This window comes from Cyrtonyx montezumae, unplaced genomic scaffold (assembly GCF_038088225.1).
Source record: "Cyrtonyx montezumae isolate F1298 unplaced genomic scaffold, pur_monq_1.0 scaffold_8, whole genome shotgun sequence".
Lineage (NCBI taxonomy): Eukaryota > Metazoa > Chordata > Aves > Galliformes > Odontophoridae > Cyrtonyx > Cyrtonyx montezumae.
The window spans coordinates 29,290,661-29,310,138 of NW_027072089.1; the positions used below are offsets into that span (position 1 = coordinate 29,290,661).

Genomic DNA, 19,478 nt, shown 5'->3' on the forward strand with positions numbered 1-19,478 from the left:
AAATTTCATTTCTGAACATAAAGATGGTGGTTTTTCAATGTTCTCCATTTTCCTCTGAAAAAACAAATAGAGAAGGCCTGTCTGAAGAACAAAATCAGTCTCTGTGGTAAAGAGCACATCAACCTCTAGGTTTTAAATATAGTCATGCAAGTTATTATGATCTAATTAAGCGAAGTCTCACAGGAAATGCCAAGTAATTCCCAAATTAGCATTTTTGCAGAGAGTGTAATTACAGCACTTTCCATCCAAATCCCTTTTAAGTCATTTAAAGGTTATGTTTTGGCCTTCAGAAATAAGAACAGGAGAGACAGAGGATGCTGTACCTCTATCACAGAAGCCTGACAGTTTGCAGGTGGAGTACCAATCAACCAAGAGGTCTGGAGGCATCCAGGTTCTATATAGCTTGCACTTACCTATAGAGTTTTAGAGGACCTGCTTCAGTAACATACCGTCATGAACTGCAGGACTAGGCATCACTGCCTCATGAGAGGCTCTCATTTGTATTCCTTAGTGTCTTAAACATAGCTCAGAAAAAACTGCTCTCCCCAGAATGAGACCTTATGTCCTAGTGAAGTTTTGCACAACATTCCTTCCCTGAAAGAACATATTTGGCACCATGAAAAGGCTTCCTATGGAGATTATTTATTGATATCAACAGTATTCTATCATAAGTAATTTGGATTCTAGGAAAAGCTTTCAAACCTGCATGTCTGCTGCATTAGTCCCATTGTACATATAAACCAAGTAAGGGATTTCTAAGGTCATTCTGTAGTACATGCAAAGCTGCAAGAGTAGGGTGCACTGGATTAATACTCGGAGAATTTAGTGCTATGTTGAGTAGTAATATATATATTATTGAATATACTATATTTTAGTTTATCTAATACTATTTTGATTCAATATTCTAGTATATATTAATTCTTTATAATATTAAGGACTACTTAATAGAAAACAAAATAGATGTTCTTGGATCACTTGAAAATGTTTTGTGGCAGTCTTGCCACAAAACACCAGAATGGCTGATAGGTTGTGATATAAGCCTGTTTTGACAAATAAAAAAAAATATTTCCTTAATAATTTTAAGAATATATAAATCATTATACTGAAGTGAGGCAAAAACATGTTGAGTTATGGAAACTAGATTTCTGGCAGGTTACTGAGTTATACACATGGACTGAAATCCAGAAATGTTCCCTGAAGGGACACCAGCCTATTGTAAGAAATCCTGGTACCTTCAGTACCTCCAAGACTCATCCTTCCTCTCAGTTCAACTGCTTCCTATATTCTCATCTATTCTTCTTCACATGGGCCAATATCAGTGAAACTGGCTAGATTGAATAGGCAGGAGTACAGCTTGAAGCTGAAATACAAGAATATATTACCCATACCTTTTTTCTCACTATCCAAGGTTGCATTCTGCAATCCTTATTGAGCTTGGAATTTAATTCCAGACTGATAAGACACAAGGTCTCTTAGCCTTCTTGGGAAACACGGCATTTACACTCTCCTTCAAGATGACATTTTTAGACATTGCTTGAACTACAGTCCTGAAACAGTGTCCTGCTGCCAATATGTGTACCTCACTAGCCTTTGGGGGAAAGCATGTGGCTGTCACCTCTCTAAAAATGCTGTGGCAGAACCAGGCCACCCTTCTCTTCCCATTTTCAGGGCATGGTATGCTGTCACATCACTTACTGGAGACCTTCCAGGAGGAAGGACATGTTACACAAGAACTCCACAAGAAATTATTGTGTTAAAAGAACAATGAGTGTGTCTGCAACCAAACCAAAGCCCAACTCACCCACTGCAGTAAATAACATTAAGGGAAGGCTGAAGGGCAAACCCCATTGTAGCCTACAGCTTTCTCACAAGGGAAGCAGAAGGATTGCGCTGATCTCTGCTCTCTGGTGACAGTGACAGGACTCAAGGGAATGGCAAGGAGTTGTGTCTAGGAGAGCATTAGGTGGGTGTTAGGAAAAGGTTCTTCACCAGAGGGTGGTCGGGCACTAAAACAGGGTCCTCGGGGTAGTGGTCATGGCACAAAACCTGTCACGGTTCAAGGAACATTTGTGCAACACTCTGAGACATAGGGTTTGAATTTTGAGTTGTCTGGAATTTGTACTCAGTGAATATTGTAAGTCTTTCCCAACTTGGGATATTCTGTGATTCTGTGAAGTGCTGTTCGGGCAGAGCAGCTTCCACCTTCACATACGTACATCACACATTAACCACACAATCCTTTGGTTTTCAGAGGCTATTCCCCTGCTGTATAACTCTCACTTCAACAGTGCTATCCAGCTGACTGAAATCACAGCTGTATGAACGGGAAATCCCTAATAAAAAACATTGAGCAGCAAAAGTGCGTCAGTTTTGAGAAGGCAATAGCAGGACCAACAAGTCACCGTGAGAAAACACACAGGTTCTTCTACAAAGAAAGCTTACCTTGGTTAGAAAATACTTATTGGGTCTGCTTTCCAGACCAGGTGGTCCTTAGGCATTCAGAAATATCGTAGGAATATATCTACTGGTTACTTCAACTGAAAACTGAAAAGCATAACTCCATGCTTATTTGCTAAGTAGATAATCCAGCCCTAGCTTCTCACAACTCAAGTCCTATTCTTTTAGGGAACAAGCAGATGAGCCATCCTGTAGGATCAAGAATTAGTGACTCCCTTTCCAAACTCCATTGGCCCTGACTCCATTAGACTTGAGCTGTAGAATGCACTTATGCAGAAGAAAAAGGAGGACTCTGTTGTCCATGTCTCTATTGTTAGATAATGTTTTTAACAATGGAGGCTTGATAAATCCTGGCAAGCATTCTTATTACTCAGAAGAAAACAGAGACTGTGTTCTTTCTGCTTGGAGTCAGTGGTTCAAACAGGTGCATAATGTGATTGTACTGAATACAGTGAACAGATATAAAAAAAGGGTCCTTGGCCAATCTCCAAAGCTAACATCAGAACAGAGCCAAGAATTTAAGTATCAGAAAGATGTGCCTGGCAGGACTGGAGGCAAGCGATGATTCTCTAATAGCGATATGTGATGTGTTGAAGGGTTTGGAGGTGGGAGGGTGGTTGCTTTGTTACACTGAGGCAATTTTTCCATGCCTGTTCAAACTCTCTGAGAATTAATTTTGATGCAGAGGCTACATCCTCATTTAGTTGAGCTCAGTGTCACTTAGCATAAAATACTGTCAAATACTCAGTAAAAATGTATCACTTTGAGCCTGTTAACAGTTAACTTCCTTGGAGAGTTTCAGGTAAAGATTTTGATTTGGTTTGATTTAGTTTTTTGTTTTTCACTCTGAATGGAGATACAGACAGCCACGACCTGGTTCCCTACTTGTTCTAGAAATTCCAGTATAGTCTAGAGGTCACAGGAGGAGAATCCTCTGTCCAACTTTGGAAGGTTCTTATAAATCATAGGAAGTCATGGAGAAGACTGACATCTGGGAGAGTCAGATGTGTTTCTTAACGGAGTACTGTCAGTCCAAGCACTGTGATATATTAACAGATGTCAGATCTTTACATATATTGGGTAGTGGTGAGCTGTCCCAGGATGTGAATTTTCTGGGCGGATCAGAAGTAGAGATGCAGCAGTGTTATAAAGGGGGAACGTGCCAGATCAGTTTGGGTGCCACTTGAGTAACACTGTAAAGCTGAAGAGAGGGTGTTCCAGTCTGGGGTGCTTTCGTCTTAGTAGCTAGAGGGAGGAATCTAACATGAATGTAGGTGTAGGTGTCTGTACTAAATAGTTATTGCAAATTAACAGTTCTGTGGCTTGGGCTTAAGTGTTAGGCAGAGCTCGTGTATGTACCCTTTCTTCTTTATATCTCTAGTTTTATCTCCTGAGAAAACTGAAGTTTGCGTACATTACAGACCTCAGCACTAACTTATACATCTCATCAAAGATAGAAAGCTTGTGAGTTGTGACTGTAACTGACTTGATATATGGTGACTTAATTTGTGTTCTGCTGCTTTCATCTTTTATCAGAAGATTGCAAAATGCAGGCTTACTTTCTCAAAGAGTCCCCTTCAAATACCATTTGAGAACAAATCATGACTTGTCTATTCTTTTTCAACAACTCCCTGTTTTTACCCCTGGTTTTCAAAGATACTGAAATCCTTGTGATTCTCATGCTCAAAAGCAGTTCCATGCCAAGTAATTCTCATTCTCAGCAGTGCTTGCTTACTTACCAGATGATTCATAACTTCCGAAAACTTCATGCTACTCTTTGTTCCTTCATCTCATCTTGGCTCTGTGTAGTGATGCATGTGTTCTGGCATCTGTTAAAACACCGTATCTGCCGAGCACAGCTAGAGTCTCCTAGAAATTCAAAGGAGAAAAATGTGTGCAGGCATTCTTCCCTGGGCACAAAATTTCTTTGACATGGAAAACAAATAAGCCTCGCTTACAAAAGATAAAGATTTCAAAGAAAAGTAGGCATACTAGCAAAGGTAGAAGCAGAAAAATAGTTGCACTGTATTTGACAGAAGCTGTTCTGAATATACAGAAAGATAGTTGTAGTTCTTTGTTAAGAGAGTTCCCCAGCTTCTGACTTCTAATGGGATTTGATCCCAGATCTGGGATGTGGCCTCTGGGAAGAAATTTAGAAGTTGTTGTCTGTTGTCCACTACACAGACAGGTTAACAGCAATTTTATTTTTATCAAAACAGACAAACCTGGAGCAAAGCATCTCAGAACTGTATTACCCACTATAAGTGTTAACTTGGGTTTTCACGTGGTAAGTGATTTGTTCAGGAAGGCAAAACCAGCATGTGAGAGTTCAGTGTATGTGTATATGTGTATAAGACAAGCTGACGTGCACACAAATGGAAAAATAAGTGATCCAAGCATTAAAGCTCTATTTCATGTAGGTTGTAAGGGCAGAAGAGAGATTTCATTCTAAATGTTAAATACTTCCATGTCAAACAAATACTATCAGCTTAAGGGTCAAAGTTAAATAGGTGAAAGTAATTAACCAAAGCATAGTTATCAGAAAATAAAAAATAAGAAGAAGAAAGAAAAGAAAAGAAAAAGAAAGAGAAAGAGGTTTAAGGTAAATCCGTCTTCAGCCCCTTGGACTTCATGGAGATTATTTTTATCCTATGGCCCTTTGCAAAGCTGAAGGTGTAAGGTGTTTTAACTGAATCAGTAAGGATTTCTAACCATTACCAGGAAGTACAGTAACTCCAACTAGTGAGTCAGTTGAATCAGTGAATATTTGCATAACACTCCCCTAGCCCCAGTATTTTAGCAGGGCCTTCCAGTCTGACATTCCAAGGCAATACTTTTACTGTGAAGCCGTATTTTTGTTTTAACCATAATATTTTTCTTACTCTATTTTCCAGGCCCTGATTATATCAAGCAAAAATTTCAAGAAGGAGTGGAAGTAAAAGAAAAATCTGAAGACAAAGTTCAGGAAAAACCACCTACCCCAAAAGAGTCACCTCACTTTTATCGAAAAGGTACTACACCACCTCGAACCCCAGAAGCAAGCCCAAGGCAGAGTCCTTCTCTTACTTCTGAGCCTTCTCCATCAAAACATCAGAAAAAGCAAAACTCCACTTCTGGGGCAAAACTCAATCAAGAAAAAAGGCTTTTAGCCACCGAGAACATAACACCCACGATTAACAAGCCTTTATATTCAAAAGCACCAATAAAGGATGAAGTAGCTGTGAAACACCAGTCAAAGCTTTCAGCCCATCACAATCCCATCAGCACCGAGAATGGGGAGCTGCATGATCACTACCATGGTTATTATGTAAAAATGAATCCAACAGTGCTTCCACAGGATCTCGGGGAAGAAGATGATGAATACGTCAACCCATTGCCATCAACAGTTGCACAGTTACCACACTCACAGAAGCCAAGCCCCGCTAGATCTGGGGGCAAGCCAGATGCCAAAGAGAACAAACCTGACACAAAAATTAAGAAACCAGAATTTGCTGCACCAAAGAATCCAGCTAATAAGGAGTCACGTTCAGCTGTGGAAAAAGAAGTAGTAAACAGCTCGGTGAGTACAAGCAAGCTTTCCACCTTCATTGCCTTTTTATCTCTTACTGCTGAATTTTGCAGCCTAAAGACAGGAAAAGCTCAGACTTCTGTCAAATCTTTCTATGGGTACAGTGTGCTATACAAGAGTGAAATGCAGTGCACACATTCCAGTCCTTCAAATTGGAAAGGGACAGTTGATACAGCCAGATGCAGACAAGCTTTTTAAAATATAAATCCCTAATGCAGGGCATTGTTTATGCCTAAAGCTTTATCAGTGTGTATTTACTTGCATGTTTTGTGTGTGTGTGTAGGTACATATTTGCAAATATAAATATCTTTCTGTGTTTTTTCTTCAAAACAATATTTGATGTATCTTAGTGGATAATTGGCAGTACTAGAAAAGCTGCACAGATAATCTCTTATCATGATGTAGAAGCTACTGCATTTCCTCTATCTTCTTACAAAAATATTGTAAAAAATGAAATTTAAGATTTTTTTTTCCATCATTTCTTCAAGTGCCAGAGGAATGAATTGATGATCCTCATCAGGAGTTGTATAACTTGCAGTTACTCTCAGTACATTTTAATGTAAATGGTATCAACACAGGAGCTCTGCTCATATTCTCAAGTAAAGGTCATTTTGAAAGCCAATTGTAGTGGCAAATTATTTGGCATTCAATTAAAATGATGCAGCAGCATGTGTTGAATTTTCAGAGCTTCAGGCCAAAGAACATAACAAACAAAACACTGCCAGAAGCTTTTATGGGCTTCATGGGTGACAGAGGTGTTTAAGGAAAAGTCCATTGAGCGTTATTAGTACAAGGATACTACTTCTAGAGCTTGGAAAGTTTTTGAGCAACAAGTCATTGGAGACAGGAGGGTATTTGGGAAGTGTCCCTGTACATACTTGCTCTGAACTCATTCTGTAAAGGTGCTGTTAATTACTGTTGGAGGTGGGATGCTACCCTACCATCAAATCCAGACCAGACATTCCTTCTTTTTCCTTCTTTGTAGCTCTGAAAACAGGCAGTTTTGTGACAGAATATGTACTACTTCCAACCAGACTAAGGTTTTAATGTGGTATGAAAAACTGAGCATTTTTCTTTGTCAGAAAATGAAAGAAAATTTAATGCTATAATTCAGATTTCTATGAAACTGAATGTCATTGTATAGAAATAATGGAGTTATTAGTAGTTAAGCTGAGAAGAAGTAATTACTAATAAGCTTTTCTATTTCCTGTTAAGATGTGACGATTGTGAAATTGTTTATGGCCAAGAGAAACTCAAGAATGTGTTAGCTGTAGATTCTGAAGTTAACCTGTAGCAAATGAGGTGGTCTAGATAATGATAATATTGTTTCTGTGTTAATAAGCATTGCTTCTCTGAATCAGTTTTTTGTATTCCTGAAAAAAAAAAAAGAAAAAAAAAAAAGACCAGTGTGTCCTTATTAAGATAGGATAAACTGAATGGCTCGATTAAGAGATCCTGTTAGTCTGGTTCTGAGCTGAAGCAGGACAGTTGAGTTGCACCAGATTTCATTAGTAAATAATTTCAAAATTAAAAGGTGAAAGAATTTCCAACCAACATGTGTTGTAAAAGATCTTGTCAGACAAGCTTGACATCTTCAAGAGGCAGAGGAACGATGTCCTCAATAAGGAAGGTCCCTTGATTTGCTTTTGCAGTTACTTATTCTGACAAGGAAGCCAGTGTAATGCACGGGCTAAATGTCACACTAATATCATTTTAAAAGGCTGACCAATGTTTATTAAATAGTAATTGGAAAATACCATAATTTGATATTATTCTGATGAGATTGTTCTAGGATTAATTCTGCTGCACTGTTTATTAACATGCTTACTGGTGGTATGGAAGAGAGCATAAATGTGTTGCCCATGAAGTTTGCAGAAGGCATGGAAGCTAGGAACCTGATAAATAATGAAAACAGCAGATCACCAGTACAAACTGATCCAGATCACCAGATAGCAAAGGTGCAAGTATAATTATCACCTGCAGTATGGCGAAATGTAAGCTCATACGCTGAAAGGCAGTTGGTAGAGCCTGACCATACAGGATGGGAGCTGGGAGAGGCTGGTAGGTCAGGACCAGGAGGGGCAACTGAGCATGATCTCTCAGTCTGCTGATGGTCAAAAGCGTTAATATAATCCTTAGATTTATCAACAGGAAAGATTAAGCAAGAGCACATGAGAGTCCGTTTTATCTGGTTTTGGCACTCGTGCAACCACTCCTGAAACAAAATACAGTATTCATAAATCAGAGATTTAAAATGAAAAAAAAAAATTAAGAGAAAGTCCCATGAAGAGCAGCAAGAGTGATTAAAACATATTACAATGAAAGATTTAAGGCAGAAAATCTGTTTGGCACATTAAATCACATTTTGTAAGTATATACATCCTAAAATAGTTCACAATAAAATTTTAAAGAACGAGCAGCTGAAAGTTGAAGCTAGACAGATGTAAAGTCTTATTTCAAATTTCTATTAATGAGATTAATTAAATGTACCGTTCGTTTTCATCAGTCCTCACTGAGTAGTTCAGCAAAGAACATTTTGCCAAAATTATGTCCTTTAGTTTAGCAAGAAGCTTATATTCTGTTATGTGCAGATCAAACTAGATGTTCACAGTGGTTTTGTAATCTGCAAATCTGTATTACAGCTCATATCAGCCCTTTAACCTTTCAAATCTCACAGATATGACTCCTATCTAGGGTAATACAAAGCTGTCAGGCTCATAAATGTTTAGTGGGCATACACAGAATTTCTGCCTAAATTGGAATATTTTCTTCAGCTCTCTTGAAAATAAGGGGCTAGAAGCAGTCCTTATTTTTCTTACATTGCATCCCTATCAAATCATGGTTTGGAGCCGAGGGAGTTTTCACATTATGAAACCAAGCAGCACACCTGAACAGCTGTTTATTGACCATCTAGAATAATCAGGATGAGGACTGTGAACTTACAGCTTGTTATCAGGAAAGATGGAAGAATAATCAGGTATAACACGTTAACTACTGTTTACTGATATTACAGCCCTCTGCTTCATTTGGAGGACACTAATTACATTACTCTTACTGTCAGCATGTCAGTAAGGAGAGAATGTAGAGCTTAGGAGATAATAATTGATATAACAAGAAGTCTCAAGAAGTATTTATGTTTTTCAAAGATATTTTCCACCCGTGCCTATAAATTTGACTCTGTAGAATACCTTTCCTAGAAGTGAAAAATTGCTGGAAAAAATAACTGATTAGAGTACTTCTCTTTATCCCAGATAGTTCTGAATGTTAAGATACTTAAGAATTCTAGTGCTGCATTAGAGAATCATTTTGTTTTATTCAGCAGTTACAATTGCTTTATATTCACTCTGACAAATTGCTGTGATTTGAAATTGCACACCTGCATTAGATCTTCCACTAAAGTTTAAAAATATATTTGTTAGGAAATAGAAACAAACTCTCACTCCCAGGAAAGGAATGAGGAAGCATGACTTGGGTGTATAAAATGGCATATATAACATGTATCGAGCATTTTCATTAGATTACCTGAAAGTGCTGTATGAAATCGTGCTGTGCTTTTTCCAGGTTTCCAGTGAGAGTGAGAGTGCATTAAGAACATAGATACAGGACATATAATTTTTAGTTCTTCTTTCCATGTATCTAAGCCAGAGCTGTTTCTCACATCTGAGTGAAACACGGACCTTTAAGATGTCCATGTGCACTGATTTGGATTAAGAATTTTATTTACAGCAAAGTCTGTAGTAGTCATTTTGTTAATAAAATTCATGGTTCATATTTTCTATGAATCTGTTACATCTTTAAGAATGTTATTGAAAACCATTTGTGCAGTAAATCAGTTATAGTGCTGATTCTCTAGGTATCCCTATTTCTGACTGACTTACTTGAATAATATCAGCACATACTTATACCCACAATGCACTTTAAATACATAAATGTATTTCTCTGTATTCTTATTTTCTGCTGTTCAAAAATCAAAGTTATAACCATTCCAGAGCTTCTGTGAAAGAGCAATAGGACTGTATCACAGTCTAATCAAGGTAAAAAACATGCATTAAAACATGATGCCAGCATCACTGTTCATCAGCTATTCCAAAATAATTGCCAGATTTTAGGCATTGATACTAGTAAATGGGAGGTAAATCATCCTTTTTTCACCAAGTATTAGGACCCTTCAAGTTATATTATGTAAAGAAAATGCTATAGAGATTCCATCAGGACTTAATGGCAAACCAGTACGGTTGTTTCTGATTGCTTGTTAGAAGCCTCTAGCCCCACTATCAGCTTGCATGCTCCTACCTCACCTTGAGTGTGAGGTGATTTGAAATAGCCTTGGATTTGAGTAACAAATAGGACTGAATTGCAAAAAAAAACCCTGTTATTGTATTGCCTGCTTATGAATTTGATTTGTCTGACACGTCCCATGGTGTCTTAGGTCAGGTGCAAGCAGAGGCACCAATGTTCTAAGCATGATATTCCCAGTTATTAGTATCGTACGTCAAGATTTTTCAGCCCCACGGACTGCTTAGTCTGGTTTTTATCTTTATTTAAAATAATTACATTTAGCTGAACGTTACCCTGTGTGTTTCTACTTCCATCTCCTTGTTCGCTTAGCGTGGTTAGTAAGGGATATAACTACCGTGATGTTAGGAAAATAGACCTCTATTTGCCTGATCCTAAAACAACTCTGAGCAAGAACTTTATGCTAAATATAATAGATATTCATAATGCAATGGGATTAGTAGACTAGTCTTAACACTTCCTGGCTCTCTGTTTTAGGAAAATAACTTTCTTCCCTCCCCAAAATGAAACCTAATCGTATGACTGTATTTTTAACTGCGTAAGTATCTAATGTAGTAGAAGTAGAGGGGCAGTTTTTCAGCAGGACTGAAGGTTTTCTGCTGTAGTTACTTTATTGCACCTGTGCTAGTCACTCTTGGACTCTTCAGACTAATTTTGGCTTTTGCTATTTTAAGCCTCTGCAGGACATCAGAGTCTTATTTATGGGATTTGCCTTGAAGCATTAAATGTTTATTTCGTAGGTGTCTAAAGAACAGGTAGTAGTTAACTGCATGATAACCCTAGGCTGTACAAATATTGTTTAATCATTTTTTAGTTCATCGGGAAACTGCTTTTGATTCAAAGTCTTAGTTATTAGACAAGAAAATACACAGAGCAGGCTGAAGGAGATGAGATTTATTTCTGTAAAGCATAGTCTCAATAGATTATTATAAATACATTTCACATTTTTTGTTGATCTTCATATAAAATCAACAACCAAGTTCTTAAAGTGTTGCTTTCTTCTGTCTCTATAGGTGAGATTTCTTGTTTCAGACCATGGTCTATAGTTTTTTTTGGCCTAATTTGTCCAATGTTACTATAGTGAGATTATTAAGCCCATGTAACCTGACGGATGTGTCCATAGAGAACTCCCTTCTTCCTCCACCAAACTTAATTTCTTAAGACTAATGATACTGCATTGCTTTTTGAGCTGCAGTCCCAACTTAGCATCCAGTCAAGAACTGTCTTGCAGATATCAGAGTTCTGTTTCAGGGTATATTTTAGGTAATGAATAAGTTCCTGGCTACTTGAACTCCTGGTAGGTCTTCAGTAGGAATAAAAGCAACTTGATTTCAGTGGATTTTGTTTTAAAATGTGCCAAGTATTAGTCACCCAAATCCCAGAGAATTTTAATGATAATTGATTTCCTTCACTATTCCTCGCAATTTCTGTGCAGTTTTAGGTTGGAGGCTGAACTATAAGGAATCTATTGACGTGGCTTTGGTCAAACTGAATCCCTACAGATGCCAATTTCAAATCTGAGCACAAATCATGGTGTAATCACACTCCTCATGGGCAGAGATGTAGCAATAACGTGTTTGTATTACTCTTGTTAGTCATAAAGAGATTATGGGATTTCTTTGGAAGAAAATGTCACTCACACTGAGGGTGTTTACATTAGCACTCAGGACTGCCAATCTGAGAGATTCTGAAATTGGCTTTCATTTCATGTAAAACAAGTTTTGTTGATTAAATTCTTCCGATACAACTTTCTTGTATAAACCTCACAGTTTCCAAATGTAGTTGGTAGGAGTCATCAGTTCTGAAAGAATTGGTGGGAATTTGGATTTCCTTTGCAGTAGGAAAGCACAAATGAATCACAACTAGCCCAGTTACGACGGTGCTAGAAAGACAAAGAAGAAATGCAGCTCAAGTTGCACATAAACACAGTTAGGCTGCTTACAATCCTCTGATTAGAAATGTGGCCATCCCTGGAGTCATGCTTACATGTTTTATGCTTGTTCTCCATCACCAAGTTTCTCACATTCTTTGGTGCATAGTGGCTCACTTCCAGTAGGAAGTAGGGAACGTGGTTCCTCTTCTGTTCTGTGACCCAATGGTTAAAACATACCACTGGTAAATAGGAACTGGATATTCAAAGTCCCTCTGGTTAAGGTAACCCTAAACCCTGGTCTTCAGTTTCCTACTGAATGTTTTTGACATTCTGCCACTAGGCAAAAGGCTAATGTTGCTACTAATACAATTTCCCTGTGGCAAGATTTAAGGAGCATCCTGATGGTCACAGGCACCGGTTGAACTTCAGCACCTAGTTCCTTGACATATGTACAGGTGATGAAGAGGTGCAAGGGGAATCTCATGACCTGTAGGGACAGAAGTGCTAATTAGAGTGAGCCTCCCCCAATAGTCAAGCATTGCTTGACAAAACATGTTTTGTGGCTTATTCAAGAACTTAGCAGTCCGCACTTAGCCTGTTATCATACCTGCTGTGTAAAAGTATGTTCTAGTAGATGTTTAAGTGACTGTTTCAGGATGAGAGTATGCATATACTGATGGCACTAATAATGTTCAGTAGCTTCCTAGTTAACACTGCTGCAGCAAATTTTTAATAGTAATTTCTTATAGCTTATTATTCCAGAAATGGTATTGGTGATGTTGCCATTGCCATAAAGCATAATGAACCTCTCAAGGCATGCTTCTTGTGAAAAGTAAAAAAAAAAAGTCTAATTTCTAATAAAATTAATTCATTCTTCTGGAAAGCTGTGATCCTTAAGTCGTTCAGCTTTCTGGAGAGAGTTTTTGATGGGCTATTTGTGATTTAGGAAATTATTGTCTGAGCAAAAGTCTTTTCTGTTTCTACTTGCACTAAATGCACATCTTAGCACATACAGATTCATGAGAAAATAGATTAACAGAAGAACGGAAAAATTCAGGAACTCCATCTGTTGAATTCCTTATTTTATGTTGTTTATCAGAAAGCATCCATGTTCACTAAATAGTTCTGTAAGGTAAGGATTTACGACCAAGTTTCAAAGTAGATCAGAACAAGTTTTTAGTATTGCAGGTTGAAATTTTTTTTTGTCTGTAATGAATACATTGCTAGGGATTTTAGAGGAGTAGTATTAATATTTGTTTTCCCTTTGGTTATCTAAAGAGGTGTTATTTTGATACAACACATCATTGTGCAAAACCCTGCTTCTGTCTTGAAGTGGGTTGGCATCAGAGGAGGAACCGTTGTACGGATGAAGAGCGGTGCTCTGACTTCAAGTTTGACTTCCTTATTTCATTTTATTTTAAGCTGGTACCATTTTTGTGTTTATGGCTTTGTTTACATTTGTTTGTACAGTCATATTTGTCAGACAGTTATTTTCAGTGTGATTAAGAGCAGTGTAATAATATACTTACCTTTATTTATCCAGTTCATTTTCACACAGATGATATTTAGGTCACTAGAAAAGAAGAGTTTAACCAAGGCTACATTTCACAAGCAGAGACGGTGCTTTTAATATTTAGATAATCTTTCAGTGCAAAGTTTCAGTTCAAAGTCAGATCCTGCTTGTTGCTGTGCACTATAGATTCATAGATTCATGGATACATTAGGTTGGAAAGGACTTATGTGAAAGATTGCATTCCTGGAGATGTGCTTTAGAGGACATGGTGGTGATAGGTCGACGGTTCGCTGGATGATCTTAGTGTTTTTTTTCCAGCCTTAATGATTCTATGATTCTGTGGTTAATTTTGTTCTCTTTGTTTATTTTCAGGGCCCTAACTCAGTCATGATTGCCCTGGTAATGCTGTTGAATATTGGTCTAGCCATTCTTTTTGTCCATTTTCTAACTTGATTGGAATTAGGAAAGGTAAGCAAGGTCTTGTTTCCATATACAATCACCACATCCACCCCACCTCAAATTATAAAGATTGAATATATTTGCATACTTTTAATGTTTCCTACTTTAATTTTAGCTATGCCTGAATGTGATTCAACATAGTTATTTAATTATGTAACTGTTTTGACCCTTCAGTGAAGTCATGACAACTAGTGGTGTTAGCCCACAGTTCTCTGCAGTTGTGTCATCAGCCTTTTAAATGGCACCAGGCATACTCAGACACAGGGAAGGAGGCTTGGCGTTAGGATGATGGGACGCAAGAGAGATGAAACTTGGAAAATTCAGCCAGGGGCCCAGATCAGTTTGTCTGCTGATGGTTTGTGGCTCTGGGGTCCTCTGAAAGCTGAAGCAAGCAGCCATGTCGGAAAACAAACAAAATAATCTGCTGAAGCAGCCCCACCAGTGAAGTGCGTTGGCTTCTCCATCTGTTCCAGCAGAGTGTGACTAAACTGGAAATGTACGGAGCTGCACTTTTTGTTGATGGAAGCTAACAGCTGCCTTACTATTTTACCGTCTGATGTTTTAGTGGGGAGATGGGAAAACGACTGCCAGAGGAATGTGGTCAGAGGATTCTGTTGCTGTGGAAGTGATTCCAGCGTTCACTCCTATCTCATTAGAAGAAATAGTTAGCAGCATCAGTCACCAGTCTTATTCCATTACCTGCTGCTTTTAACATCTCCCACAGTGTTCTGGGAGATTGAATTTCATTTGCCTGTGCATGATTCTGTTCATTCGTTGTTTATGAGATTTGATGTATAGCCGTAACATAGTGTGTAGTCCAACCTGGAGAGCGCTACCAGTTCTGCCTAGAGGCAGAAGCAGAAGATAAAACCTTTCTCTAATCTGAAGATGTAATTCTTAAATTCATTTTCCTGAATCTGAAGCGTCTATTAACTTGAAGGTTTAGGAAGCAATATACCATAACTGCAAAAATTGATATCTTCCTAAAAGTGCTCAAACGCTTATGCCAGTAGCAAGCAAAATTCTTTCTAATAAAAAAAAAAAAACAATCTGAAGTCGATACCAGCACATGCTAAGCTGGAAATGAAATACCAGAATAACGCAAGAAAGACGAGATGCAGGGTTTGCATGTTGAATTTTTATTTTTATTTTTAATTCTGGTGCTGTGATAATTAGTGATTTGAATTATTACGTTTCAGCACTGAAGTGTTTTGCCAGCATTTAAAATGAAGTCTTGTCTGAGTGCTCATTAATGCCAGTGACAGTTAAGCTAGCTAATGCTCATAATGAATTATCGTGATTTTTGAACACTAGTTTTGTGTTGAATACATTCAGGTAGAGCATTTAGACACGTTAAGTGATCGTTTATCGATTTGATGCCTTCAGTGTCTTCAAAGTCCATCTATAATTTTACCTCAGCATTAAAAAATTCTCAAATTTTTTTTGTTTGGAAAGTTTGTCTTGAGTAGCTTCACAGCCCTTCGTTACAATGATGTGATCATGTTTCTTTTATGTGCCATTATACTGTAATTACTGTACCCTATATTAACCAAAAGCATGCTTAGTTGCTGAAAATACGTGGTGTGATCATTTGGAAAGAAACTTTTAAAGCTGCAAAAAGCAAAGGGCTTGTATTACGGTTTATTTTATCTCTGTTAGGCGATATTTCATACAATATAGTTTTTGAATCTGTTTGTAAACTCTATAAGTGTTTGCATGGTGTAATGGGCGACATTCTTCAAAGTACATTAGCTATCTTTTGATGCGGCATATTAAAGTAGGTGCGGACTGAACATCGCGCAGCGGAGCGGCTCCCAGCAGGGCAGTAACACCGTGGTGTTTTTTACAGAAGTATGTTGAGAATCCTGTGTTTTGACCAGTGTGGATAAAGAAGAAAGCAGAAAGAGAGCAAATGAAAATAAAACTTGTATATTTATTTTTTAAAGAGTCAAAATTGTGTTTTAAATTTAGGAAGGTAATTTTTAAATAAGATCAAAAGTTTTAAAAGTTACTATGTGAGCCTTGACAGAATGGACAAAGTGTTCATCCAACAGTGAAATCACCCCCTGTCTCCTTACGTGGAGAGGTAATTTTGTAACTGACATATTTAATTCCTATTAAATGTTTATTTAAAATACTTTATGCTCTGGAAATAATGAGTAACAAAGCTTATAAAAATGTTTATAAATTTAAGTAAGCATGTTAGTACCATTTATAAATATGTATGATTTATAAAGCTTTTTTAAAACAAAGCTCAAACAAATTGTTGGTATTTTTCTAAAATGTGCACAGCTGTATTTTACATGAAAGGCTATTTATAATTGGTTGTTATACTGTACACTACATTTTGGACAGCACAACGAGGCCTGCCAATGTACTTAATAATGTCATTTTGTCTATTTAAAGTTTCTTGCTGTCAAAGAATGAACTCTTTATCTATGAGTTTATTTATAATTCTTGACCCAAAATGTATAATGTACAGTTTTCACAACTGTATTTGCTCTAATAAAAATAAGTTGGTTATTAGTAGAGTTTCAGAGTGGTTCTTCCTGTTCGCAGGTGACTTTTGTCGCTCTCCAGAAAAAAAAACACCTTTCAAACAAACTAAACAAACGAGAAATGCACTGGGAAAGTAAGTGAAGTCTTGACCCATTTAAAATTACTGCTTTCAACAAAAGCGTTATAGGAAATGTTTTAAAACATACATTAAAAAGAAAAAAGAAAAAAAAAAAAGGAAACAAGGCAAGTTTCCTGAGCTGTCCTTGTAAGCGAATGCCTTTTTACATTTCCCTCCTTCTCAAGGTCTTCATTAGTTCACAATTGATGTGAATAACTAGAATCCAATATTTTACATAGGGAAAATTCACCACTACAGCTGCCTTAAGGACACCACATTTGGTGAATTAGTTAATGAACTCAGAATTTTACTTTCTGGTTCCTGTTTACATCACTGGCCAACTCTGTCTGCATTCAGATGTTGCACTGATAAGCAGAGCAGGTGTTCCTGTTCAAGGAGAACATATTTGTAGTAATATTTGAAGTAGGAGGCTCCAAAAGTAATGGCTCCCCTCCTGTTCTACTACGTTGGCCCATGATGTCAATCAGATGGTGGTGGTATGGCAGAAGGGCTTGAACCACCATTCCGTTACAGAGGGGCGGTGTGACAAAATGGAGTCTGACATGGAAGTGCATATGAAGCAAAGGTGTGTCGAGGAATTCCTCCACACAGTGGATGTGAGCGCAGTCAGGCAGTGGGCGGTGCCTTTCAGCAGTGGCGACAGCGGCACTGGGTCACCTCCGCTGGTGCGGGTTTTGACACGCACGGGATGCGGGCTCTTGATCACCACAGGTGAAAATGCATTTAAGAATTAAGAAACCTGCTCCTTGAAGAAAAATCTGTCATTTCAAATAGAGAAATACACATTCTTCAGAATCTTAAGGAGACATCACTGAGCTGCCTTTCGTGATCCACGCAGTAGCCTTACATGTTCAAGAACGTAAAGCTGTCCTGCAGTACTTCTTCAGTGAGTATGAATATGGTGATACACGCAGGCATCTTAAAAACAAGCAAAAGATTTGCCTGAAAATAGAAGGAAAAAATGTTTTCACAGTCAGCTGGGAAACTGTCTTTCCCTGCTCATCAATGCCCATAATTCTTAAAAATCAACATGGACATAGAAAGACAATTTTTTCTGTGATGTCTAAAAACAGATAGTTTTTTGTCTGAAATATTTGTATTGGTGGCTTACAATGATATTAAATTGGTTTAGGTGGAGATGTACTCCCTATGACTAAGAAAAAAAAAAAGAGCAGACAGTTTAAAGCACCGAGATTTGCTCTAACATGAGAAATTTCCCCCTACTTCAGTGTGAGGGATTCTTTTCTCAGCAGAGCGCTTTCTCCCAGCACAGCTGTGTGTTGGCTCACAGATGCCATAGGCAGCAAGCTGTCACCTTTTAATTTGAGGTCTGCTTTCTCAGGCAATTCCACTTATCTGAATAAAGAAGGCATAGAGTGTGCACAGAAAAGCAGCAAAAGGACAATGATGAGACGCCAAAGACTTAAATATATGTTGCTGCTTTGTTGCTTCTTTCCTTGCAGAAGTAAAGCAGCAAGGAAGGCAAAGAGTGTATAGTCTCTTCCAATCGTGTTCCAATAGCAGATTCAGTTTGAAAGCAGAATTTTTTTTAGGTTTGGGAGGCAAAGGGACGAGGCTGGACTCTTCTCAGCAGTGTGTGGTGATAGGGTAAGGGGAAATGGCCACAAACTGAAGCATAGAAAGTTCTGTACAAATGTGCGTAGGAACTTCTTCACAGTGAGGGTAACAGAGCAGTGGCACAGCTGCACAGAGAGGTGATGGAGTCTCCTCTGGAGACGTTCCAGACCCACTGGACGCCTACCTGTGCAACCTGGGCTAGGGAGCTGCTTTGATGATCTCTAGAGGTCCCTTCCTACCCTGCAGAAACTCACTACTTATTGAGATACAGTAACATTCTTAGCTAGTTGTTATTAATAAAACATGGTCGTGAATTATATCTGAATGGTTTTACTTACAGCTCATTTGAACCACTTAGCGAGGGAAAACCATTGTACGTACTGTTCTACTATGGAAATGTAATTCAGCAAACAAAGCAAATGAAGAGAGGAAATTAAATAAGCCCTTCAAATGAAGTAGTCTTCTCATTCTCCCATTTAATATTCACAGAACGAGGAAAAAATAGAAATATGCTAAGGCTGAGCATGAAGCTGCATATGCCAAACTGCTGTAACTGAGCCATCCACAGAATCCATCTCAGGTTCCTTTGTACCGAATAAAGAATCTCTGCAGTAAGAGGCATTATGCCTCCTATCTTTGTAGGAGGTAATGTGGTTTCCATCCACAGCGTCTTTAAGAAAAACTCTATAATGTTAAAGATCTTTAGACTAGGAGGAAAAAATAAAACCATGCCATGTCTCAAATGCTTTATATTGTAGCTATCACTGGAACATTTGGGTTTATCCCTCAGCCCCATGAAAACAATAGTAAATCTGAAGCCTGCAAGAGAATTTTTTAAAATATCTTTAGTTATTTCATTTTGTTAAGTAAAAAAAAAAAAAATACATTTTTTTTTCCATTTTCCAATCATCTAAATTTCATTATGTCAGCATGTGTTTGTTGCAGGTAATGGTTTTCATCATCGCTCGGGATGGGTAATCGGGGTTTAGGTGCAAGCTGGCTGTATACTGAGTGCCATTTCTCCTCGAGGAAGGTTTTGAAGTGATTTCCTAGTGATGGAAAAGAACAGGATTTCCCTAATCAACCCTTCAAACTG

General features: G+C 37.9%; 1 protein-coding gene across 4 annotated transcripts in view; it reads left to right on the forward strand.

Moving 5' to 3' along the window:
- Window positions 1-16,692, forward strand: part of JPH1 (junctophilin 1) — an 82,897-nt gene extending 66,205 nt beyond the window's left edge. Inside the window, exons 4-6 of one of the 4 annotated variants that reach the window (XM_065753085.1) lie at window positions 5,352-6,016; window positions 14,080-14,175; window positions 16,016-16,692. In XM_065753085.1, coding sequence (XP_065609157.1) covers window positions 5,352-6,016; window positions 14,080-14,160 — 746 coding nt within the window. In that variant the 3' untranslated portion in view covers window positions 14,161-14,175; window positions 16,016-16,692. Of the gene's footprint in view, window positions 1-5,351; window positions 6,017-14,079; window positions 14,176-14,281; window positions 15,216-16,015 lie in introns of those variants that run through there. The other 3 variants (XM_065753082.1, XM_065753083.1, XM_065753084.1) reach the window with 3 other exon arrangements.
- Window positions 16,693-19,478: the final 2,786 nt, after the last annotated feature.